Source organism: Vespula vulgaris, chromosome 19, assembly GCF_905475345.1.
Source record: "Vespula vulgaris chromosome 19, iyVesVulg1.1, whole genome shotgun sequence".
Taxonomy (NCBI): Eukaryota; Metazoa; Arthropoda; class Insecta; order Hymenoptera; family Vespidae; genus Vespula; species Vespula vulgaris.
The window spans coordinates 2,732,268-2,760,010 of NC_066604.1; the positions used below are offsets into that span (position 1 = coordinate 2,732,268).

The following is a 27,743-nucleotide window of genomic DNA, read 5'->3' on the forward strand; positions in this document are numbered from 1 at the left end:
TCTTATTATTTCAAAGATAGAAATGGCTTTTATATTTGTTCTCTTTACCTATTTTTTTTTTTTTTTTTTTTTTTTTTAGGTAACATTAAAGTGATCGTATAGAAAATAATATTGTAGTGTTGTATTTGAAATGGGTAACTTCATCTTGACGATTTTAATTTGCCTAAGGAGAATCTTTACTTTTATTTTCTCTTTCTCTTTCTTTAATTCGCCATTGTTAGATTATCTTTCTCTTCATTTCTCTTTCTCTCTTTCTTTCTTTCTCTCATTTATTTGCTAAGGATGTTGTCTGACTAAGAGATCTCCTTAATTAAGTTATCTCATGCAATTACGTTGTTGTCAAGCGTAACTTATTTTCTTCCCTTTCTCTTTCTCTCTTCATCCTTCATTTTTTTTACGTCGTAAGAAATGATGAAATTTAGACTAATGGACAATTTGAGAAGATCAACGTAAACGATTTCGAGCGATACTAAGCTCGATTCGACTGGTCTAATGGTCGACAAAGTAGCCTGACCCGATGTTCGTAGATGTGCCGTTTAAAATAGCATAGGTCAGGGTCAGAATAAATGTCGACTGTAATGCGAATTATATGTATACTCTATGAATTTCGCGGATATTTGCCGTGCTTTCAGGAGAAAGAAAGAGATCGTTGAAAAAAATAGTTGAAATTATTTTGGAAGTTTTTGATATCATTTTTACGAGTTGGAAAGTTCCTTCTGGTATTTCGTTATATGTACAACAAATGAATAGAAAATGAATGACGAAAATTTCCGTAACTCTTTAAATATTCCAGCAAAGTACACACAAACGCAGTGTGCCGAGAGTGTTTAGGAAGGAAAGAGTTCCGGGTTGAAGTAACATGTTCACAGCGAATGATCGCTGTACGAGAATGAACTTTGACTTGCTGTGTGAGACAAGGCAAAACTTATTATTTCCAAGTCGAACTTTTTCATCATAGACTTTTTTAAGTATGATTACATATTAGCATACTAGCACATAGCTATCTTTATACATTTTTACATCGATCGAGTTTTAACAGCTTCTCGCGATACTCGTATCTATGTATACGTATTTATTACTTATATACTTCTAGCAGACAGGTATATTCATATCACATACACGTGTTGTTGTTTTAAGGCCGTCGCTGATCGATTTCATACAGGTCACGGTCGTCAATTCGTTCTTATACATACACGCGTTATAAATCTTTGTGAGATGTTGAAAACTTAGAATACAAACAAAAAATTGGAAGGAACAAAATTTTAAGAGGATTAAATTAATATTAATTTTGTATATTATGTAGTATCTTTTTTGTCGAGAAATTTCACTATACTATACTTTTTCATTTTAGTCTTTCGTATATATACATATTTATTCTTTTTTTGTAATTACATCTTTAATTTAAATATTATATTCATGTTCTACATTATACGCGTATGAATAAATATTGTTATATATTATGCACTTTTATGCATAAATACTGCCTCGTATTTTGTATGTATTTATATTTACACGTTAATTAACGATTTAATCAAAGTATAGAAAATGTGTGATCTCTTTTTCCTTTAATTGTATTTTTTAATTCTATTTTTTAATTGACAATTAACACAGTCGTAGCTAATAGACCGTAAACAATTGGTCAGAAAAGGAAGTAGAAAGTGCATCGACAGAATGAATCATTAGCTGTACATCTCCTAAGAGACTTCCAAGTCGTATTACGTAAGAATGACTAAAGATTCCGCGATTTAATGAAGCGTGATAGACTGGGCAACATGAACGAAAGCTATGCTATTTGTTTCGAAGAGTTATTTTCGTAATCTCGATGCATCGAAAGTACACTTTGCGATCGAGAATCTTGCTCTCCTCGTTCTTACGATTGTGAGAGAACGAATTTCTTTTCTTTTTTCTTTTGAAATAAAAACGAAATTCTAAATTCTGATTAATAAATCAAATTTAAGAACTAATAGAATGTAATTTATTTTTTAAATTTCGTGGAAGCAAAATAAAAAAATGATAGTAAAAATTGAGACAGATAGAGAGAGAAAGAGAAAAGAGTTATATATTTGAGTTATAAATATATAACGAGATGTCACATGAGTATATATTTTGAAAATAAAAAAAAAGAGAGAAAGAGACAGACGGAGACAGAGGGTGAGACAGATTATTTATAAAAATATAATGTGATCGCGGTTATATATTTATATCATATCTTGAAAATAAAAAAGGAAAGAGACAGATGAACAGACAAAGGGTGAGAAAGAAAAAGACAGACGAGAGACGAACTCTGATGTTCAAGAGCAAGAGAGCAAATGCTTTCACCGTTTCTCTGCGAGGGAAAATTGCGTGCGAGAGTTCACGTGGCTTCGTGCTCAGAATGTAGTTTCTTCTGTAATTCCAGGACGGAGGACGGCATGGCGGTACCTTCGACGATCGTCAAGAGTGAGAAAGAGGGTGAGAGGGTGAATAGGAGAAGAGAAGGGGAGGTTGAGGGATCGATGTGGTTTGGCAAAGTCTATGCACTTTCTCTCTCACTCACTCACTCACTCACACACATACGCGCCCACACACACACACACACGTGTACACATTTCAGTTCAACTCACCCTTCCAAAAACACAGAGGGACATTGCACGCGGAAAACCCTCTCCGTAATTCCGCGGGGGTGGTTTTATTGATCAAGACAAACCACGCCTTCCACCCTTACTTGCCACGCCTACGAGCCACCCTTCAGGGCCACCTTGCGAATCAGTCAAGGGTGGCTGCTGTTTTCTTTCTCTCTCCGTCTTTCTCCTTGTGTCTCTCTATCTCTCTTTCTCTCTCTCTCTCTTGCTCTCTTTTTCTCTCTTTCTCTCATATCGCATATACATACATATACACACATACGCTCCTTACTGTTTACACCCTCTGCAATGATTACGAAATTTCGCCGACGGCTAAGTTCGATACTTTAATCGCAACCTTCTTAAAAATCATTTCTTTAATTTTTTTCGATTCTATTTTTTTTGTGTAATAGTCATGTATGAAGGATTGACAAGATTTTAAAATCGATTTCGCCCATCTTCTAAAATAATTTAGATAGAAAATGAAAAGGTTCTTTTTTTATTAAGATTGAGAAATTTTTGTTGCGATAAAATGAAAATATTGATATATCTTTCGTCAGCTATGGAAAGGTGAGAAAATGTGTACAGATTTCATTGACTATTCTCTATCTTGTTTCTTTCTTGAAGAAGTCATATTCACCTGTTTGCGGTCAATTATCGCGAGGCTTTCTCTGATCAATCGATGCATCTCTGTTTGGTTCGAATGAGAGAAAGTGACATGGAGTTAGATCGTACTCGATTTTGTCACTAAGCAATCTCGATGTTGTTGAGCAACTATCGATGAATATTTGTCATATCATTAATCGATATAAAATAATTTATTATCAATTACCACAATTAATTTCAATATAATTATTGAAATTAGTTGTAGTAATAATTTATCACTTTGTAAGGTATTTTTGCATGATTAATATTGCATTTGCTTAATTAAAAATGTCATCGGATAGTAGTTAAATGGATTAACGATTGCCTCGAAAATAGAATTTGATACGTTTTAACAAAAAAAAAAAAACATATGGAAACTCATGAAAGCCGGAAATCCATAGGATTTATCTTTGGTTATCGGAGGATTCGCTTGCAAGATTTTCGTAATATTAATGGTAATACGTTCGTGGTTTATTCGACAAATCTCATTCGCTTGACTCGACTCGCAGATGAATTTATTTGTTGTCGTCTATTTTTTGCTGATAAAAACAGATCTTGAATGTTAATCTAATAATCGAATCAAATAAAATTTTAATAGTTCCTTTTTCGTTTGCATACTTTCGCCACAATTTAATTTATGCTTTTTGTTTTCTTTTTTCTTCTTTTTTTTTTAACTTTTTTCTCAGTATCACAGAAATGAAATTGTTATGTAAGATTGATATAAATTAATGTCCAAGCGAAGTGTGATTAATCTTTCTTTATCTTCTTTCACAGAAAGCAAATGGTCTTCGTAACTTTTACTTTCTTTCAATATCACACAAAAAAAACGGCCATCGTTTAACCGTGGCATCATTTTACACAACATAGTTGTATTTGCATCGTCGAGAAAGAAAGTAACACGCATGTATGCTCTTTCATTCTCTCTGTCTCTCTCGTAGCCTATAGTTTAGTGAAAGCTCAGTTTCGTTCGATGCTTTACGACTTATTTCGCTTCAGCTCGTCTACTTAAGAATTCCATCGTCTATCTTCGTGAGTTTGACGCGCGGAAAGAAAATTTAATGTCGCGTTTGTATGCACCACGAAGGAAAGGGAGGGAGAGAGAGAGAGAGAGAGAGAGAGAGGGAGAGAGAGAGAGAGAGAGAGAGAGAGAGAGAGAGAGAGAGAGAGATAGGGAGAACAATCGGTTTCTCGTAGTTATGCTATCGATTATTACGAAGAAAAATGCGACATATTTGTCGATCGATGTAATCTGTATTTATTGTCTTTATTAACGACAAATTCCTCTTTCAAATTGTTTTGATCGAATATGCAAAACAACATTTATTTTTAAACTATTTGAAATGATCTATATATCAGTATAAACAGTAAAGTTACATTATTCTCGATAAAAAATTACGATAATCGAGAAGTGGAACACTAGACACGTAAGATGTAATCGCAGAATGTAGATCCATAGGGATAAGTTCGACCTTAAAAGAAACGTCACCTACAAATCAACTGGCCGTGCAAAGAAAAAGAGATGGATAGATAGATACTACAACGTAGATAAAGATAGTAAACGTCTATGTGTGACGTTAGTTAAACGAAGAACGAAATACGCCAGGCGATTTGCGAAGATGCGCAACGTCATTGCAACGTGCCAGGGAAATTTCCTTTCTCTCATGGTCTCATTATCGGACCTCACCGTGAAACTGATCCATCGAACTAGCCTCCTTCACCTCCTTCACCTCTTCGCAGTCATCCTGTTTCTAACCTACAATCTATAGACTCGTTCGTACTTCCGTCTGATTTTCAAAGGCCATCCGATGTTATAATTACGATATTTCTATCTATTTTAGACTGTATCACTGAAAGCACTTAAAGACAAGTATTTATTCCCGTGCTTTCAATAATACAGTCTAAAATAGATAGAGATATCGTAATTATAACATCGAATGGCTCTTAAAGAGATCGTAATCTCTGTTTTTGTTAAGAGGAAGAGTGGGGGAAATTGGTTTTTTTGTTATCATTCGGTAATTATAGTACATAAAATGATAGATAAATTTGTTAAATCTCGTTAATCCTCCAAAGTAGATCAAGACAAATGATTGCATAATCATTTTTTTTTCTTGATTTTACTTTCATTTTTTTGTGATACTCACATGTATGAATTCGTACTTGTAGATTGCAATCGATCGTAACGTGGAGTTAATATTTACGTTCCAGCTGGACGTTTTAATTATGTGAGTTCTACCCGTCTGTCGATGACATCGGCCAGGTCCTCGCGATGACGTAATCCTGGACTCGATATAAATCGAGCACGTTCTCGGATACATGACGGGTGGTAAAGAAGGAGGAAGGAGGAGGAAGAGGGGGAGGAGGGTAATAGGTGGTGAACGCACGAGGGTTCATAAGTGGGAGATATAGGAAGGAGGGGAGAGAAGGTCGATGCACAATGAGTTATTTCGAGTTACTTAGCTCATCGACCTGAATAAATACGATGTCGAAGAATTTTATATGTTTCTATATAATAATGCTTTTCAATATTTCGAGAAAAAAATCATCAAGTTGATTAATAATAGATATAACTCTTTCTTACTCATGGCTCTAACTAATAATAATAATTATTATTATTAAATGAATTACATCCTTATGTAAGTAGAATAATATAAACGTGCAGCAAAGAAAAAGAAATTGAGTAATATACAGTGAAAGACAAATGGATCGATGATCAATCGATCCAAGTGAATTATTTTTATTTGATCTAAAAATTAAAAGTACTACTGTGATTTGAAATAATATAATTTTGATTTAATTAAAGGTAATTTCGATCAAAAGATCTTCGTCCTTTTATATAATAAAAAAGAAACAATTCATCTATTCTACGAAAGATTAATGAAATCATAAAAGGTTATGAGACAGCCTTGAAGAATTGTATTATATGGCTACTTATAATAGCTAATCATTTTTGTTGAAAGAGATGAGTTTAGTCCTTGAGAAATCAAATTAAGAAATGATTTCTCTTGACGAACTTCTTTGAGTTCTTTTATTTTACTCCTTTTAATTTTTAATAGATGTATCTTCATTCGTTCGTCATGTTTAAAAAAAAAAAAAAAAAAAAAAAAGAAAGAAAAGAAGGAAAAAAACAGGGAGAAAATAATTATCGTAAAAATTGTAGCGTGCAGCGAATGGCGAATGGATCTCATTAATTTCAAGGTCCATTCGTCTTCCTCGATTATTCCTACGAGTATCTAATTATTATATATTGTTCGATTGTATCGAGAAAGGTCGTGCTGTTACTGTAATTTTCATAATTTTCATTTTTCTTTATATATTCTTACCATTATTTATTCATATTTTCATTCGCATTCTAATATAATAATTCAATCGATCGTTCATTATTAATATTTTTCATAGATTCTTTTTCACAACTTTAAATTCGAATTAGTGTATTATAGTATCGTTCAATCCAAAAAGGTATCGAGTCCATATCGACCTATTTCGAAAGACAACATCAGGGAAAGAATCGATAAACCCATCCATTTAGAAAAGTCTAGCTTAATCAATTACAAAAGTGATCTGCATCGTATATAATTTTTATTTTATCTTTAGATAATATCTTTTTTCCAAAAATTACATCAGAATAAAATATTCAATCTGTGAGAATTAAAAAAGAAATTATTTAAAATATTGTTATTATCGTAGTCCAACTATCTTATAATAAAAAAAACACACGAAACAAATTAAATAATTTCATTCAATTATTTTTATACTTTGTTAGATCCTTTTTGTCAACATAATATATGAAAGTAATTGCTTGTTTTAAAATAATCATACATAGATATTTCAACTTTCAAGTATTCTCGGAATACAGGGCACGATATCTTATTCGATAGGGATCGTTCGAGTAATCTGTACGACCCAGTTCGAAATCACCATTGATAAATCACCAAGCGTTAATCCAAAATGATCCATAAGTACAAGTGCACAGGTTGGATTCACTTCGTTCAAGAACCAAGAGTAAGAAGAAGAAGAAGAAGAAGAAGAAGAAGAATAAAAAGAAAAAAGAGTAAAAACAAAAAAAAGAGAGAAAAGAAGTTCGAAAGAGAATGAAAGATAGAGGCAAGCAAGTACTTACGTATTACACACATACATACACCTATACCTGGATCGATCTTTGAGGAAGGGCAAGCGCAGAAGTTGAAGGAAGAAACGAAACGAGACTTGCGAAATAAAATCACCTTTCTCTATCTTTCTCTTTCTCTTTCTCTTTCTCTCTTTTTCACTCACTCACTCTTACCACATTTGTTCCTCTTGAGTGAGAAAATCGGTCGGCAGGATAGATAGATCCGTGACGCCTCGTAGCTTCTTCGCGGCATATAATCCCTTTAATCAATTAGCCCGACGTCGAAATGAAGCAATTCCCTTGTCGAAGCAGATGAGGGAAGGAGAGAGTGAGATAGACGTATATATGATGTGCTGTGAAGAAAGATGGAAATATTAAAGGAGGTGGGATTCTAAGAGGCAACACGTTCGCCTCCTCGTTTCTTATTCGTGGTAAAACGAGCCGTAAGCATGGATATTAATTATCTAGGGCAGAACATAGTGCTCTCGCACAATGCTCCATCTTTGTGTCGAGGAGATTCTAGCTGCATCGATAGACGAGCAGCCCACCCGTGACTTTCGCTTTTTCCTACCCTCCAGCCATCATCATCATCATCATCATTCTCTCTTTCTTTCTCTCTTACTATTTTTTACCTTTTTTCCTTCTCATGCACGATCACCTCATCGTCTATGAGTTTGTCGCAAGTTGCAGAAAGAGAGAGAGAGAGAGAGAGAGAGAGAGAGAAAGGAAGAGAAAATTAGCATCGAAGATGTCTTTGAAGATCATTCGGTTGAATTAATTCGGATCGAGTTTCGAGGTCGAAAGAGCGTGATTTATCAGGAAGCAAAGGATCGATTGAACGATTGATCGATCGACCATGATCATATTATTTTTCTTAAAGGCGAATCTCTTTTCTTTGTATGTTGTAAATCAATGACACTTATTTATCCGGAGGTACGATAAAGAGACACGAAACTGGGCCAACTATTTATATTACCGCAACGTTTGTCATAGGTGGATGATGCATCAACACCGTCTCGTGCTCGTTATTATTATTGCTATACGCAATAGCAATAATAAATCGACGATTTAGCAAGAGTTATTTCAGCAATCGTTAAAAGAGTTCGCTTTGAGAATACCTTAAAGAAACGGTTCAATTTTTGATAATACTCGTTTATACATTTTTATTCTTAATTATAGGATTAATTAGTAATCCCTTCTCTCAATGATATATTTATCTATACATACGTATAGGAAGCATACATATGTATCTATGTATCTATGTATGTTTCTTCATATTCTATTCCTTCTCTCCTATCTTATTTCCCAAAGGAGATAACTACGTGGGAAAATATCGACTCGAGTTAAGTTCCTTCCTTCATGTTTGTCAATGAGATAGGAAGTACTAAGGATAAAAGTTAGGTCTTGAAATATCGTCGAATTTAATTTCTCTCTTCTCTTTTCTTATGCAATTCAAAAGCATTAGAAAGAGGGAGAGAGAGAGAGAGAGAAATTAGCCATTCCACGACGTATTACAAGATAGAGATCTATTTATGCGCAGTGACGAAATCCCATTGTGTGATCTCTTTCACAGACATCATCAGACACATTCGATCTGTACTAATCTCTAATAGATTCGACATTTGTATTTTAAGATTAAACGATCGAATAAATTCGATCATCGTGTTTAACCTAATGTTTTCACGCGATACAAATCGAATACTTGGCCTAGAAATTCTGTGTTTGGTGATATAATCGAAAAGAGAAAAAGAGAGAGATATATATAAATACTATTTTCTCTTAACTAAACTTACTAAGATTGTTCAAATTCTCTTTTACTCCAACTCAAATAAGATCGTAATTTCGTGCCAACGCCAGACGACAAACTGTTCTCCTTCCTCGATAAGCTCGTGCATGCTGAGATTTTAATACTTTTTTTATCCCCTCTCTTTTTCTCTTTTATTCTTGCGTGATTACGAGTCACCGGCAGTTCGCACGTTCTTTGAATTCGTCAAGGCTAATGAGGCTCGATTGATCGTGCAGATGACTAAGATAATGAATTTTACACACACACACATATGGACTAACGAAAGATGAAATTATATTAAAAATAAATATCTTTTTATGACTCGAGCAACTTTAAAATAATCGTCCGAACAGATATATCTATACATAGTCTTTCATTTACTAATTAAAGGCTTAAATGTTTCCACTCGTCAGGGGGCATCAGGAATTGACCTAACAGCTGACCTAAATGATTTAGATGGTACTTACACGAAAACTAAGCAACGTGAGCATAAGATCCGCGAGGGAAGGTACGATCTTTCCTTCACGTCATGATGATCTTTCTCGAGCGATCTTCCATCCAGGATGACATCAAGGCCGACAAAGCGCGTCTCTCTAAGCATGTCTCAACGATGTCGTTCCCATCCATACTCGAGAAATCGAGATCGTTGCGAGTTAGTATGACTCTGAAATAAAATAATCGTGCGAGATTATGGGGAAAAGAAAAATGAAAACATGATGGCATCAGCCTTGAAATAGGAACGAATTGAAAAAGATGTCTTTTTCTTGTATATATTCAATGATTGATTCATCTATATATTCGTTATAATATATGATTCATCATATATAAGTGATAATATTATTTGTTTTTATGAAAGGAAGGTCAGTAATAAAAAAGAAAACTTTTGTATTATTAAAATTATTTATTTTTTCTTTCAGATTAATTCACACATACATACATACATACAGGCATAGTTTGATAGAATTTATTTTGAATAAGAAATATTTGAAATTTATTAACTCTTTTTTGAAATTAGTTTGACATAATTTATTTCATACGAACAAGAGGAAAATCGTTGGAATATTATGCAATGCATAAATAGAATAGATAATACGAACGACAGATTGGAGAAGTATATTTATTTATATTTGTCAGAGATCAACGTGATATAATTTATTTAAAACACATATATAATACACGAACCATTAGAAAATTATACAATGCATATAAAATGAGAGATTTTAAAGATACGTTTATTTTCCCTCGTCAGAAAGAGAGAAAGAGAGAGATCAGTTTGATATAACTTATTTAAAATAAATAATACATTGCCATATTGCATAAAACTATACTACAAATAAATAAGACAGGAATGAGAAGTATCAAAAGAAAATGGTTAAATCAAAGTTGATGCGTGTTTCTTTCTTGATTCTCATCTTAGAACTCAGAAAACGAAGTGTACACGAAGGTGCCCCTCTACAATCTTTGGCAGAAGAGTTCCCCTGCCCCTTGACATCCCCTTGCTGATCCAATGCCCCTCCACGTTCACCAAGAAGCGTCTTCGCCAGGTTGCTAGCGCATCCTCTTGCACTCCCGTGAGGACTTTCTCCGAAAGACGGACAACTATATAAGCGAGATCGACTGAGTTTGAAACACGTTAGACGAAATCGTACGGGTAAGACGAACGGGTCATCTTGTCGACGCGTTGTTGTTGTTTACTACACGCTTCGACGAGTCTCCACGTTCTTCGAGTCCGTCGTTACGATTAAGTTCTCTTCCTTTCTCGCACGAGTGAACACGTGTCCGACACGCGACAAATACGTATCGCGAGAAGAACGATCGCGTGCACGCGAATCGGCATACTTTTGCCGATTTTCTCTTCATAGATCTAATCATTGATCTTACTCATCGACATGAGATCTGCTAAAAACTGGCCACCCCTCTTGGTGGCTACCCTCATAGCCACGGCTGCAGTTTTTACATCTGTTTGCGCCGAAGGTAAGAAATTTCATATTGGAAAGAAAATTGTGTTCCATCTCAATTTTCATCGATGTTTATTATCCTCGTTTCTTGATTTATCTGACGTAGAATTCATTCTCGTCGAATTCTGTGGATTAGTACTCCGTGGAATTATGTGATTTTTCACAATACTTAATTGTCTTCAACTTTATCGACTTGAGGTTCATCGACCGTGACCTCCTTCGGTACGATATCTTTCTCATCAATCTTGTGAAAATTCAAATTCCAAAGCAACTCGCCGATTTCGTTTCTACGAACCGAATCCGCAAGCGTGGCATGTATTTCTGATGAACGCAAACCGTGGCTAGTAATATCTCGTTTAGGATCTATGTATACATAGCAGGTTGTAAGCACCTCGAAAGTCTTCACCGTTTCTACATATGTATATATGTATATATACGTACGCGTGTGCTTCGCGTGTGTAACGTGCCTAAGCACAGCAAAACCATTGTTACGCCGTGAGAATTTAGAGCAACTCGATTGTCTTCGTACTCGTACTTACAAATCAGTACTAATTGCATCGCAGATATGCATTATCGAGATCCTTTTCAACGTTTGTTAAATCATTTAACACATCTCGTCCCGCGTCGTTCGTTTCTCTTTCATCTTTTATTTATTATCTTTATTTCTTTGTTTATCTTTTTATTTATCATTCTTATTTAATTCATCCTTTCGACATAGGCGAACTACGAGATTGTCCAAGTAATTGCTCTTCCTTGGCGTTGCAAGCAACGCTATCAATGAATCAGTCTCTGATCACTGCCTGTACCTACGTGTAGCAATACGAGTTTCCACGACGATTGGACATCATTAACTTTTGATTACCATCCGTCTTTTATTACACGAAACGATTATCTTTCGTGTAATTTCTCTCTCTCTCTCTCCCCTTCAGCGATTGTATACCGTAACGAAGTCTTTTTTGTGAAATCAAGAAAAACAAGAATATATTCATTTATATAACGAGAATATTTTTTTATATCCGCTAGTATCTCGTTCGATTAAGAAGAGTACGGGTCTACGGAAAAATTTGTCAATGCACGAATCTACGAGTAAGACGGAGTGGCTAGTCAACGATCGTCGAGTTACTTTTTCGTCCTATTCCTAGAATCGTATTACATTAATTTCGTAGAATCAGTCCAAATTTTGAAATTATTTTATTGCAAAGTGCGATCATTGACTCGCTGTTTCGCTCTATTTGGTAGTCTCGTGCATTGATTAATCTACTCCGTAAGCACGCCATTCAATCATCTCTAGATCACCTTGATCACTTTCAATGGCAGTAAAACCGCAAGACCGCAAAGTCCATAGATCTTTCTAATCTCCATGAGTCTTCATTTTCCATAGAGACATAATTGCCGCGAATCGTTTCTTCATAAATTATAAAGATTCGCAATAGAAGGAGCTTACGAAAGTAATTAGGATCTAGAAAAGTGAACGAGAGGATAAATTAAAGCTTCCGATAAAGTATAGCGTCCTTTACCGAGGTATTACCCTGGTTACTTTCACCGAGTCTCGGTAAACTCACGGGAGAGAGAAAGACAGTTAAAGAAGAGCAGAGAGATTTGCTTATCTAGTTCAGCAGTAGGTCATACTCTAGAACACGAACGATCCGAGCGATAATTAAGCGACTTTCGATTATTTATCTTGCATTAATGCGCACGAAAGATCATTGAGTTAAATAAGAAATGTTTAATTTTTAGCACCACTCACTGGTAGTTATCTGCCACCGTCTACTAGTTATGGAACACCCAATCTAGGTGGTGGAGGTGGTGGCGGACCATCGTCGAGCTACGGAGCACCGAGCGGAGGAGGCGGATGTGGTTTCGGTGGTTGCGGCGGCGGTGGTGGAGGAGGTGGTACGCCTTCCGGTAGTTACGGGGCTCCTAGTTCCGGCGGATTTGGAGGTGGTGGTGGTGGAGCACCATCTTCGAGTTATGGAGCACCGTCGCGAGGTGGTGGCGGCGGTGGAGGTTATTCCGGAGGTGGTGGCGGCGGCGGAGGCTATTCAGGTGGAGGAGGTGGAGTATCGAGCACTTACGGAGCACCTTCGGGAGGAAGGCCTTCCTCGAGCTATGGAGCACCCTCGAGCGGTGGATTCGGTGGTGGTTTCGGTGGTGGTTTCGGTGGTGGTGCTGGTGGAAATGGTGGATACTCAGGAGGTGGTGGTAGGCCATCTTCGAGCTACGGAGCACCATCGAACGGAGGAGGTGGAAGACCGTCTTCCTCTTACGGGGCACCGTCCTTCGGAGGCGGTAACGGTGGTGGCGGCAGCGGTGGCTACTCAGGTGGCGGTGGTTTCGGCGGTGGCGGATTCTCCGGTGGAGCACCCTCTTCCAGTTATGGTGCACCCTCTTCTAGTTACGGCGCACCCTCGCGTGGTGGAGGTGGTGGTGGTGGTGGTGGATACTCCGGCGGTGGAGGCGGAGGTCCATCATCGAGCTATGGAGCACCTTCCTTCGGAGGTGGCAACGGAGGTGGTTTCGGTGGCGGGTAAGCTTTAATTATAATGAGATCATGAAATGTTTTACGAAATCTCTGAAAACTGTAATCATAATTTGTACTTTCCCTTTTAGATCCGGTGGTTATTCCAATGGTGGTGGCGGCGGCGGTAGGCCCTCGTCGAGTTACGGTGCACCCAGCTTTGGAAGTGGCGGTTCTGGCGGTGGTCAGAGTTACGCTAGCAACGGTGGTTACCAATATTAATCACGCTATGTGTTCGTCCCGCGAGATACGACCTTCGACCTCGTATCACTTTCATGAGTTTTATAGAAGTAATGGGTACCCAGGAAAACTCTACACAATGACAGACAAAATCTTGACCAGCCATGAAGCGAAGGGTTGCGAAATTGGACGTCGAGATCTCGCGGATATCCAATCAAAGTCAGCAAAAGAGGATTCCAACGATTCGTACTCTTTTCCAAAAGTATTTAATAACCATGCAGTTTCGTATTCTCGACAATCTAGAGATTGAATTTGAATATTCATAGACAGAGATGAAAAAAAAGAAAGAGATAGAGAGAGAGAGAGAGAGAACAGATAGAAATCTATCATCTCAGAAACGTTGCTTAAGAATATCAAAGCGAATGATAATTGACGATAAGATACGAATCCAAAAAAAAAAGGAAAAAAAACGGAACCTTCCTCTTCATCCCTTCTTCACATTCGAAGCCCTATAACTTATTTATTTTATAAAGACGCTTTTTATACTAATAAAGTAGCTGTGCTGAGAAAGAAATGAAAGATTACTCTTCTATCTATAATACTAGTTCCTGGAAATCAAAAATGGAATGAATGTATGATAATAGTGTTCTAGACGTAGAATAGAGTATATGTTACATATACTACAACGTGTGCCTTGAAAGGTAAAGCTGCTTGAAAGAGTAGCTTCTACTCAGACTCGATGGGTCGATTTATTGATTCCATCCGACTCGAAAGAAAGAGAGAGAGCTGTTTTCTTTCTATTCCTGTTTTAACTCGGCTAAAAATGTAGTCTCGTCATCGACGATTCTATCGGCTATTCCGATTAAACCGCTAGAACGAACTCACCACCGTTATCCTTTCCTTAACTTTCTCTTTTTTCAGCGGTCACCGTCCATCTATAAAACATCGTCGTGCCGTGCTCGTCGTTGAAAATGATCTTTATGAGAATATGAGAATAAAATAAAAAAGAAGAACAACAACGACAACAGAAAAAAAAAGAATAGAGAGGGAAAAACATTTGCTTCCTATAACACCATGGTAAATTTTTATACACAGTTTATTTTTAACACTTACAACCAACATCTTGTTCGTTTTTTTTTTTTTTCTTTAGGTATACACGTATAATATACATACAGATATATATATATATATATATGCATGTATGTTCTGTGTGTGTCTGTGTTGTGTCTGTGTTGTGTCTGTGTTGTGTCTGTGTTGTGTCTGTGTTGTGTCTGTGTGCTGTGTCTGTGTGTCTGTGTCTGTGTGCTGTGTCTGTGTGTCTGTGTCTGTGTCTGTGTGTCTATGTGTGTGTGTGTGTGTGTATAGATGTATATCATATATTGTATAATAAAGTACCGTGTAACGCTTTGATATTAGTACATACATGGATATATAATAAACCCATTTTTGGAAATGCGCGAGGGAGAGGAGATAAAGTCCGGCGTTTCTCTTTTTTTTTCTTTTTCTTTTTTCTTTCTTTTTTTCTTCACATTTTGCCGTTACTTTTTTCTTCTTTTCACATTTAATTATTATTGTTATTATTATATACTTGCTACAATAATTCGTAGGCGCGTCACGGGCTAAATGGATTTTTTGGATTTTGCTGATTATTGTTCGAGTGTGTATGCATGTATGTGTTTGTTTATTAATATGCAACGATTTGTAAGTACGCATTTTTATTTTATTTATTTTTTTATTTTTTTTTTAATTAATTTAACGAATATTTTTTTTTTTTATCCTTTTAATTGAAGCAAATTTAATTGTAAATTTTCGAGCATTTATATATGTATATATGTATTTATATACATTCTCGATTTTATTGATCTTCGAACTTTTTTTGGAAAGAGATCTCTAGATATATTAGTATTGTTATTAATTTTTATTTATTTTTTTCTGTTCGTTGCCAAGAAACGACACACAAACAACATACATTTTCCGTGTTCTTCGGCGTACGTACAGCCCGTTTATATGTAGTATATTAGTGAATTTTTTTTCAGTTTATTTCCCTTCTCTTTCGAAGGAAATAGGAAGGAAAAAGATAGAGAATGGGAAACATTTTCCGCGGCTTTTTTTTTTGTTTCCTTTTTTAAATAATTTTTCTTTTTCTTTTCTTTTTTTTTGTCATATTAAAAGGGCGAATCTCTGATTTTTATTACAAAAAAAAAAGCCGTCTAATATTAATCCCATCTCGAGCGCATCGTGTATGATATGAGAACGCTCTTTCTACTTGATACATAACATATTACATACATATGATCCTCCTCCTTTTTTTTTTCTTCATTTTTTTTTTTTGTTCTTTTTTATTTTTATCTGTTTCTAATTCTTAATTAAGTTGTTAACACAACTAATACAGAGCACACTTTCTGATATGCATAGATGTTCGTAGGTTATGGTCGGCTCTTTATTTATTTCTTTATTTGTTTTTTGTATTCTTCTTTCTTCTAGCACGACTAAAAACCTTAATTGATATGTTGCAGATTACGCGCGAAAAACTTGACATAATTTCAAACGACGTTAAGTCGACACTCGAGGCAACGTTTCTCTCGAAATTTTTTTTATGAAGTAGAAACTATGTTTTATCACAAGAAAGAAAATAGAAGAAAATGATAGATAAGCGATCTTCTTTCTTTCGTTGGAATCTCATAATTGGAAAATAATAATAATAACAAGCTCGTTCGATTGTAAAGCCGGATCAATGTATTTCCTCATTGAAAATATCGAGCTTGTAGAAACATTGCATTTGCTATTAATATCCAAGTCCTCGCTTCACTACTCTTATTATTTTCTTCTTTTCTTCTCTAGATCATAAAAATAACGAAATAATGATATAGACATACTCAGAAAGCGAGTTCTTCCTTCGCTAACTTTATAATATCCGAGTGAAAGTATCGTTCATGGTATTAATAATAACGAGCAACAACGACGATGTTTATGAAGAAAAGAGAACACTGGCTAGAAAGATATACAGGATGTATAAAAAATATTGTCTCTTGTATCATTTTTCTCTATTCATTTTTCATCTATCATGATAAATTCATTTTAAAAGGTAGTAAAATTTGACAAATCAGCTAATCTTGACAAGAAAGTTGTCAAAGTCAGCTGATTTTGACAGCTAAATTTATCAACGCCCTGCATATACTTTTCTGTCTCATACTTTTCGATCCTTAATGTTAAATTTTCAAATGGTAATGAAATTTCGTAGATCAGCTGATTTTGACAGATAAATTTGTCCACAACCTGTATATATACTTTTCAGTCTCTATCTTCCTATCTGTCGTCGTTGACTAACTAACTGTTCGAATCGTTTGCTTTCTTACTAGAATAATAGCAAGGAACTCAACTAAGTCGAAAGTTTTATGAGATTCGAAAAGAGTCTTAAATCATGTTGCAGTCTTCTTCGCAGTTTCCTCTTTAGAGATTTATTCACACAATAGAATTGTTCTCCTCTTTCTTCTTCTTACTCGAAAAGTTTCCTTTGCTAATTTATTATCGAGGTAGCAGATTTTTCTCTTAACACTTGCCTAACTAATTACACCGTCTAATTTTTGCTATTTTTAAGATATTCTTTCCATCTTTTCTTCACCTTTTCTTTTTTCTTTTCTTTCTTTTTTTTAAGAAGATCGTTTATCGATAATCGAATAAAAAGATAAATCTTTCACCCCGAATGTCAGCCAATCAAGTGTTCATCTCATCAGTTCGATCTTGAGTATAAATCGTGTAACACGCGATCATTTTTTATATTTATACGTGTACATGTCCTATCTCGTATATTCTCTCATACTTGCGAGAGTATTTTCTCTCTAGGAACGATACGACAAAACTCATTATCAAAATTAACAATAAATATTTCGTAACGGCATTAATAATAATAACAGCAATAGTAATAATAATGATAAATAATAATAATAATTAACATTTACGATTTTCCATTAGTCTTTCCGCGTACTTTCTTTATATGCATACATACATATGTACGTGTATACGTAACGAGGTATTTAAAGTGTCACGCGTTAATATGTCCAAACGATTCTAATTCAACGAAAAAATTGTTTTAATCGCGTTATTAGAAAATCGTTGACATATCGACCAGTGATCGTTTCAATTCATCTCGATTAGTATACTGAATATGTATATATATGTATAATACATACCGTGTATATATTATACGTATAAAGGGAGAGAGATGTATCGGATGAAACTAGGTTCTTCAATGAACATTCTCTCGTGTGTGCTCTCTCGCATGCCATTAATACTCTTTTTCTCTTATATATTACTATACATGCATATATATATATACTATATAAGAAACACAATGAATCTGCAGGCCGACCAATCCGCCCGATTGACACTATTCATATGTATGTCCGTGAATGAAACGACGATATTTAATCATTAAATTAGATCAAAAAGCCATCCTCGTATGTCCATTGTTAAAAATAATTAATTAGCTAAAAATATCTAATGAGATAAAAAAAGATTCTATTGCCTTGAAAAAAAATATAAAACCGATAAAAGATCATAAACGAGATTAGATGGAAATTAATGAGCTAGCGAAACATTTGTTTAATAATAACAATAATAATAATATAATACATTGCTCATTCTCACGTAATATCGATCGTCGTAATCACGGAGGAGTCACGAGAAATTCGATCTAATACAACGCGACCGCGATATCTCCTAGTTAACGTCTAATAATAATATCCATTTAGGGGAACATTCACATTGAAACATCATCCTCCTTAATCAGGTGTTATATTTGTTTCGTATTCGAGCGAAGCAAGGGAAGAACAACAACAATAACGATCGGTCGCAAAGAGTACAAGAGCTTTTTTATTTTTTTTTCTTTCCTTCTCTCTCTCTCTTTCTCATTTTCTTTTTTTTTCTTTCCTTCTCTCTCTCTCTCTCATTTTCTTTTTTTTTCTTTCCTTCTCTCTCTCTCTCTCTCTCTCTCTCTTTCTCATTTTCTTTTTTTTTCTTTCCTTCTCTCTCTCTCTCTCTCATTTTCTTTTCTTTTTTCTTTCCTTCTCTCTCTCTCTCTCTCATTTTCTTTTCTTTTTTCTTTCCTTCTTTTTCTGAATATTCTGTGAGACGATTAGACACGGATAATGATAATGATGAGTACGAGACTATTTAATACGAAGCCATCTTAAATATCTTCGCGAACACATTACTCGATAATAATATTTCTATCCTATTATTTATTGATTTATGGCGGTCGTTCGCGCTTTACTAATTAATTTCTCACCAACATCGATCGATCAGACTCTTCCTTCTCCCTCTATATACATACATATATATATGTATATATAAAGAATATATAGTGAGAGCCTTCACGATGAAAAAGACGAGCGGATAGGTCGTACCTTTCAGATCTTAAGTCTTCTTCGAATAGTAATTATTAAATTTTAAATACATATATATATATATAATATAATATATATATATATATACACTCGTATTGTGTGTGTTCGTGTTATTTATGTGTATTTATAAATGTGTATATATATATATATAAATATATCAAAATAAAAACGAGAGACTTACTAGGCCTAATAGGCGGCGCGAGTTCGAAAAGCAAACCATCGTATATCGTGATAGTTCAAGGAATTCCGATGATCTTGATCTTTGTCATTTAATCTGATTTCTCTCTTTGTCTTTCTTTTATTTGGAAACGTTGCGAGTTACGTTTCAAGAGAACACTGACCGAGAACTCACTTCTTTCGTCTTATGTATTATTCGTCTGATGAATTCACGACGTGACACGAATCTGACACCATAGGATCGATTGAGATATATCGATTTTGGTAGAGAGAAAGAGAGAAAGAGGGGAAGAAAAAGAAGTTTTTCTTTTCTTTTTCTTTTTCTTCTCTCGGTTTTTTTTTATATATGATCGAAGCACCTTGAACTTAATCCGATTAGAAAAAAAAGCTGCAGAAGGAGTTCTTTTCTTGTTTATCAAAATCATATCAGAAAGAGGAAGAAAGAAAAAGAGACAGAGAGAGAAAGAAAGAAAAAGAGATAGAGACAGATGATGAAAGACATCGCATGATCTAAGATATTATTGCTTAATAATTTTGTTAGTTTTACTATGATTTTTTCTTTCTTTTCTTTTCTTTCTAGACACATTATTTTTTTCATCTGGACGGTCAGCACATTCTCATGCATCTTCTCATCCGAGAAATAATTGCTCTAACAATAACAGTAAGAAGTCTCGATAACGCGTATGTAGACGTCTAGATGCCTTGAAGTGAACGGAATATTTGTACGGATTCGTTGTACCGATTTAGAATGGAATTAATATTTTTTGACGATGCTTTTTCAGATATAAGAATAATGAAAGACAAAGAGAGAAAGAGAGAGAAAGAATAACAAAAATATAATGCACATTGCTGAAGATAGAGAGAAAAACAGAGAAAAATATGAATGTGTATAGGAAAGATTAGTGAGAGAGAGACGTACCCGCGCCGCCACGTTTATTGTTAGTCACAGCATTCGATCACGGAACCAGGATTTAGAACGCGGTGGTGGATTGTGATTGAGGAGGCGTGTTAGGTCCATGAAGACTTAACTGTTTCCCACCTCCGCCACCATCGACGACCTCCTCAGGCATCTCGATGGCTTTGTAACCTGGCTCCATGTCGTAGTCCGGCTCGAGTGCAGGATTCACCCGTCCGTGTGATTCGTTCTTGCTACCATAGAGCTTTCCGGTTCCTGATGTAAGGACTGCCATTTGTTCACCTTCTGCTGGATCTGGTCCAACACGTTCGATGTCTTCTGGTATGTTCACCACGCATCTGATCGTCAAGAGTCATTGGATTTTGTTATTTGTTTGTTATGGATTTTGTCGTGGTCAAGGATTTTAGAGGTATTAGAAATTTCATAGAAATATTGTACAGATTGAATCTATAAGCTGTTACGACACTTGAGATTTGCATGGACATTTAATTATTTTTTTATGAAGTAATCACAAGGGTTTTGTAGTGTAAGAAGTTTGAATAAATTATTTGAGAAATGATAAGACGTAAACGATTTTGAACTAATAGAAAGATGATACATGGGGCACTTGAGATACAAACCTGAAGATGTCGTATCCAGGCGCCAGTATACCAGTTTCAAAGATAACTTGCGTAGCATAGGAAACGACAATCAATGTTATCAAGGAAAGTAACATTGCCATTGTCCTGAACGGGAACATTTGAGTTTTCGTTTCCTCGTCGTACCAAGGATAATGGATCAGTGCTGGCAAGCCCATCAATGGTTCACCACCACTGATCCTCACCAAAAGTGCTATTATATAAGCGGACAAGCTGCCGTAAGTATTGCAGTACTCCTTAAAATGGACGACCATTAGGAGTTGAGGGAAGAGGATAACGTAAACCAAGTCGGAACACATCGACCATAACCCATAGATCGAAGGTATCGTCAAAGCCATCACTGTACTGAGGACGCCAACTACTCCTATCCCTGCTCTCATTACCCAAATGATTTCCATCTCCGATGCCTGGATTCATAGAAGCAAAAAAAAGAAACAACATGCAACGTGAATAGTTTCTCTCCATCTCTCCTCTACGGTAAATATTATCGCAAAATACAATAAAATTCGCCTTTTACGAGAGTTTAATGCTTTTATTCGATTTGACTCCACAGGTCGTACGAGTACTAAGATGTGAAAGTAATCCGAGTTAATACGATCGAACGAGAAAACGAGTTTATTGCACCTGCGATATATATTGCGTCGGAGGAAACGTTAAAGTGGGATCTATGATTTATCGGGAAGAAACATGTTTATGCTTACCCGCTGCCGGAAGATCAACTTATAAACGTTTCTAGCGAACATCGAGCTGGCAGAGAGGATGCTACTGTCAGCCGATGACATAACAGCTGCTGATACAGCTCCCAATCCAAAAAAGGAAACAAAGTCTGGCGTGAGATATTGCAGGACCATTGGTAGAATCATACTTGTTTCGGTTTCCGTCAACGGATATGGCCCGTGATAACCTGTTTCGTTCCAAGCTGTAACATATCGTTAACATGTTCCTCGTTTGTCTCCGTCAATGAAAGCTAATTTAACATGATTAACTAAAAGAATGGTAATAGGAAATTGTGAAGGTGAATATTGACCCGTAAAGCATTTCACCTCCACTCTAAGGACGCTTTCACGCTCTCTCTCTACTTTTCATAACGTCCTACAGATATCATCTTAAAATAAAGGTGGAAAGTGGAGCATCACCGTCGATCATGATGCTTCTACTCCAAGCTACATTTTGCTTCTAGAAAGTACGTATTTATTTGACTTGTTTGTTTAGACAAAAATCTTTATATTTTTTTATCGTATACCTATTTTTAATATTTTTATATGGATAATACTTCTTGTAATTTTCAGGAATACGAAAGACAATTAAGTTGTACCTATACATTCGAAGAATTAGAAAGTTTTTAATGATAATAATTGGAAAAAGAGAGAAAGAGAGAAGAGAGCGCTGTGCTGCACGCTCTAACGAATCATTATAATTTCTCACGTGCCGATGATCTCTACTGTGTGAAAAAATAACATCGTGGACACGTTGCATTTGTACCGAAGAACTGAGAAAGTCCCAGCTGTCGCCATAAAAATATGATTTCGCTTTGTCATCGAGCGAAATTTAACATCTGACGCTAAAACTCTTCGGACATTGCCGGACATAAACGCAGCTTTGAAAAAACATAAGGTTTCGCGAAATTGAATATTCCTAACTGGCAAGAAAGATTAAAAGGCTACCTATTCCTCAGATATGATTATCTATATTTAGACTTAAAAATGGTCATTAGAAATATGATAGACAATGAAATTCGTCGTTGAAAACAGTAATCAATAATAACAAATTGTCAGTACTCTCCAGTAGCTATTCTCGTTTTTAGACCGTAATGGAGTCTCGGATAACAATATACAGGGTGTCGAATTAGTTCCAGCACGTTGTCGTGTTTCATGTTAGTGGTCGAGTCGCATTACCACCCTCGCCTTTTCGTAAGATAGAAAGAGAGAGAGAGATAACACATGACAAAGTCCCACGGTATTGTACACGTTTCGAATGCTCCAAACTCACCCCTAGTCTAGTCACCCTATTCTCATCCCCCTTTTGTCCGCGAACCTTATAAATACCAGCAGTGCTGGGTGCTGTGGTAACAAATGTCAAGTAGGCTCCGAACGTTGGGTGACGAGTATACCAGGTCTAATTCGATCCCCCTTAGATAGAGAGGGTGGAATCTTCAAAACGTTATACTTCTCCCTTACATCTGACGATACTCGAAATAAGGGAGAAAAAGAGCCAACATTCGTTGTTATTGTTGTATTTTAATTATTATGTCTATCTTTATATTTTTTAAACGACATTATTTTCGATATCATTGATATAAAGATCGACTAACATGGGAAGATGTGTTATAGAGACTTCGATAGAAAACTTTTACAAATGTTGATACTCACGTGTTGCTTTGGCGATTGCTCCGATCAGAACGGGTGGGATAGCCATGAGTATGCATCCTACAGCTGCAACGTAACTCAACAGTTGCGCTCTTCCTGCACTTTTTGACGAAAGTACTCGCTGAAAATAAACTTGCCAAGGGATGCCACCAAATATCAGAAGTAACCCATAGTCTACGTAATAAAAATACTCCTCGGGTTTGACCTCGCCGATCCAGTCGACCTCCATGGAACTAAGTGACTCTACCTTTGGATTGATCCAGGCAAACGGGATGCACATCCACTTTAACATGAGAATAATATTTTTCTTTTTTTTTGATTTTTTCTTTTCTCTTTTTCGATCGTACTTTAAATATTGTTTTCCATTCATGATATTCATCTTAATGTTTCAGCATCAAAGATAACGTGGTGTATGTCTCTACTTAAAAGGATTTCTCGACGAAAGGATACGCTCTCTCCCCTTCGAGAAGAGTACTCTTTAGGATGTTGTAACGAACGGCCCATCAAAGAAGGAGAGAGAAAAGGATATCTGATTTTATCTCGATTAATTATGGTTAATGGATGGTCACGAAAGAAGACATCTTTGCGTTTGAATGGAGCCCATTTTTTCGATGATTATCTATTTATCTCTTGATATTCTTATTATATTTAAAGAACGTTTAGAAACTCGAGAATCATCCTACTTTGATTAATGAATATACACGCATGGAAAACAAAAATAGAATTAATTCTAACACGGAAATAGATGTCCTTCGATTCTAGGACTGATCGAAAGCCACGACTTAATCTTTTCAACGGTTACGCAAGTAAGAACGGAAAGAACATTGTTTTTAGGATTTACTAAGACACTCTGGAAATGATAATCGAAAGGATATATGTATCCTAGGCATGAGAAACGTCGAATAGAGCTAGAGCTCTTGATATAAGTAGGTCACCACCTACGCAAACACCTATACTTGGGCAACCTACACTCATAGAATTGACAAATACTTGGTACAGGTGACGAGCCTGGGTACTATCGATCCATTCAAAAAAGGGTAGTTCGCTATTTCTCTTTACTTCGTACTAATTAAAAAACTCGTATTTGATTTTAAATAAATTTTTTAGCCATCGAAATTTACTTACCAGTCCGATGAAAATGCAGAAAAGCTGGATAACGTCGGTATAAGCGACGGAGTAGAGGCCGCCAAATAGAGTGTAAAAAACTGCAATGCAGGCGCTTAGAATGACGGATGCACCCTGGTCCATATCGATGATAACAGCTAACGTGGCACCCAAAGCAGCTAGGATCCCTGCTGCCCAGAATACCTCGCCGCATAGGGCAGGAAGAAATAAAAGGCCACCCATGCGTTTCCCGAAAGCATCTTGAAGCGGATCTAACATCGTGATGTATCCCTGTTGTCGCATCTTGTTTGCAAAAAATATGCCACCTGTCGTCATAAATGATTTCATCTTTGATCGAAGAAGATTTAATTCATTGTGTGATCATTCACAGTGGCAACGTGGCTTATAGATGATTTTTTAAAGATCGATAAAAAAGGATATTGACAGTAAAATTTGAAGATGGAAGAAAAGAAAGAAAGAAAGAGAGGAGAGAGAGAGAGAGAGAATGTGAAAAGAATTTGTAACTTATTCTAAAACGTATGCATATAGACTCAACGCAGTGTAAAGAAAGTAAAATATTGTTCAAGTTCCTACTCGCTGAATCTCACTCACCAAAAATAAGGCTTAGAGCGTATCCAAATGGTGCTTGACACCAGACTAGACCTCTCGTGTAAATCGCCTCGGCTGTACCATTGATGTATCCTCCGCCTACCCATGTTGCTGTCATTGTAAAGATTCCGACAAACAAGCCGATCGAACGGCCAGCTAACATGACCTCCTCTTCGGAATCATTGCCCGACTCTTTCTTTCTTGCTGCCCATATTCCAACGCCAAGGATCAACGCGTAAAATAGTATGATGGAGATCAGGCCAGCGATGTTAATCATCTTTGAAGACGGTTCTAGTGGTGTGTGTTCAAATTGACGAAAACTGTGGTCCCAGGGATTTGGTGACCGATCCAACGCGGGAACGTTTGGATAGCTATTTGAGTAAAAAATTTATCTGAAATCTAGTTTGATCTCTAGTTTCCCTAATTTGAATAGAATTGGTTTTACTATTTTGTTCGTTTTTTTGTCATTAAGAGTGTTTGTAAAAAAAAAGGAAAACGGAGCAAGTTTGAAATCAATTTGGATATTAAATCCGACTAGGGTCAAAGTTCCTAAAAAGGGATTTCAAAACCAGCATCGGTATACTACGCTTTGCTTTTCCATCGAATTAAACACTTCGCGTGTTAGATATACCTACTTAAATCCAACGCGTGTATTTAACCGTAAATATTATGTTTTAGTCCGCAGACAATCCGAAATCGCTCCGTTGGGTTAACCCTCTGATCCAATTAGTCTCGCTCTACTCATCGTCGGAAAGGTTCGTACATGTGGGAATGGAGAGTGGATAGACCTTTGGAGAACTGATAAAAAGGTCAAGACCCTGAGGATAGTTCGAGAATCTCATAGGATCAATCAATGAATGTTATTCGTTTCCGTCGCTAAGATAAGTATGATCGTATTGTATAAATCTTAACGTTCGTAGATCATATATTTCAGATGACGAAGAAAAAATGATTTGGATGAAGGATGTATTTTTCAATTGTTAAAATGTAATTATGATTACATTTCATCAATTTTGATAAACAAATCACAAACACTCACACATAAACAAATCTTATCTTTCAAGCGATGAAGAATGAATGATCTCGATCAAGAATGTTCAGATCAACTTGATATTTTTTTTTCAAGGAGTTTAGAAAGTAAAAGGTAAAAGAAGAAAGAACACAGTTATAGACCAGTACCTCTGAGAACTCCGTGGAGTACAGTCACGAAGCAAGGGGGGACAACCTCAAACAGGCACCGGCGGTTGGTGTCCTTGACGGTTCTTCCAAAGGGTTGACGACGATGGATTGGGGTTTTGGAGCCAATCACTCCAACGGAGCGAGGTTTTCTGGGAAGGGCTATTTCTTGTCTTATACGCGAGACCGCCCATGGGCACTGATGGCCATCGATTTTTCCTCGATTCACCAAGTCCACTACTTCTTCGCGAGACTTAGTTTTGGTACCGCTGCCGATTACGATCAATTGATACGATTGGCACTTTGTCTGAAAATCAACCCCTTACTCTTCTTCAAACATTTCCAACCTATTCCTTCCTTCTATTACTTTGCACGCGCCAAACATTTGAAGTGAAATATGATCTTTTCATAAAACAAGAAGGCGAGTCTCTAACAAAGCTAATGGAATTTAAAAAAAGAGGGGCTCGGACAACGAAGATTACACCACAAATCCAAAAGATCAAGCTAATTTAATGGTACTTACCAGTGCTACTGACGAACGTTCTTCTGACGATCACTCTGCTACCAAGGATCTCAACACTGTCTTATCGTTATACTTATCAAACACTTGTCACGATATGTCTCGACTGATTTTGATTTAATTTTGATATTAGTCAAAAAGGAAGAAAGGGAAGAATGGTCGACGGCAGGTGCGTGTGCCTCCCTCGCTCTGGCTGTCGCCGTCGTCGTCGTCGATGTTGGCAAAGCGACGTCCCTGACTGTTCTGGAGGCCAGTCCGTACTGAACGGTCGGTCGGTCGGTGTATCTCTGCCAGTCGAGGACCGATGTAGGGACGGTTCCACTGATATTGATTTGCTCCTGTGACGTCACCTACCGGAGACATTTGCCAGGGGTAGAGGGTACGAAAGGCGCGCGCTACTGATCTCTCTTTCTCTCTCTCGCTCTCGTTCTTTTTCTCTCTCCCTCTTTCAGCCGAGCCAACGCTAGCCCTACCACCAAAGCCGACTGGAGGCGTGGACTGAGTGAAAATTCACGAGTCTGCGCCCGGATGAACAAAACTTCCTCGGAAGGATCATCTCATAGCCAGGATCAACGCTTCCCGATACACCTGCTCTTTCTATCTTTAACTTTTGTTAAACTCTACACCCACGCTTATTCTTCCCTTTTCTTTTTAGCTACTTGATTATTAATTGATTACTTTTTGGGATTTCAAATATCTCAAATGTTCTTAACGTTTGATAAATGTTCTTCAATAAACTAATTCGACTATATTTTCTTACTCGAGAATTCGATGATACCTCGGATATCTTGATATCATGGACAAACCTCGATAGCTAGCCATTGACAATGCTGACGTCAGAAATATCGAAGGCTGAACACGAATCAGAAAATCTATTAATGGCTAACAAACGATAATATTGGCGCTGTAAATTACCGTTTGTTATAGATCACTTGAAAATATATCTATCAGTATTTAAATTCATATTGATATTAGCGAAATAATTCTTTTTTTTTTTTTTTTTTTTTTTTGAAACAGTAAAATTTTTTTAATACAATTTA

General features: G+C 36.3%; 2 protein-coding genes and 1 long non-coding RNA gene across 4 annotated transcripts; 1 reads left to right on the top strand and 2 right to left on the bottom strand.

Annotated features, from left to right (window-relative positions):
* Positions 1-5,097: 5,097 nt before the first annotated feature.
* Positions 5,098-12,976, bottom strand: LOC127070768 (uncharacterized). Its single transcript, XR_007784656.1, has 3 exons — positions 12,842-12,976; positions 9,604-9,800; positions 5,098-7,703 (listed from the first exon to the last, which is right to left on the bottom strand). It is a non-coding gene; the product is annotated as an uncharacterized LOC127070768 (long non-coding RNA).
* On the top strand, positions 10,618-14,672 carry LOC127070763 (loricrin-like). The gene is made up of 3 exons (XM_051009174.1): positions 10,618-11,110; positions 12,832-13,621; positions 13,705-14,672. Exons 1-3 carry the CDS (start codon positions 11,026-11,028, stop codon positions 13,832-13,834), a joined length of 1,005 nt encoding a protein of 334 aa, XP_050865131.1. The 5' UTR covers positions 10,618-11,025; the 3' UTR covers positions 13,835-14,672.
* Positions 14,673-14,870: 198 nt separating this feature from the next.
* LOC127070757 (high-affinity choline transporter 1) lies at positions 14,871-26,967 on the bottom strand. 2 transcript variants are annotated; one of them, XM_051009160.1, is made up of 8 exons: positions 26,707-26,967; positions 26,187-26,490; positions 25,011-25,378; positions 24,420-24,724; positions 23,298-23,577; positions 21,630-21,847; positions 20,911-21,335; positions 14,871-20,628 (listed from the first exon to the last, which is right to left on the bottom strand). In XM_051009160.1, the coding sequence occupies exons 3-8, from the start codon at positions 25,282-25,284 to the stop codon at positions 20,346-20,348; spliced, it is 1,785 nt and encodes a 594-aa protein (XP_050865117.1). In that variant the 5' UTR covers positions 25,285-25,378; positions 26,187-26,490; positions 26,707-26,967; the 3' UTR covers positions 14,871-20,345. The 2 variants fall into 2 exon arrangements, with proteins under 2 accessions (XP_050865117.1, XP_050865118.1); XM_051009161.1 differs by lacking the exon at positions 26,187-26,490.
* Positions 26,968-27,743: the final 776 nt, after the last annotated feature.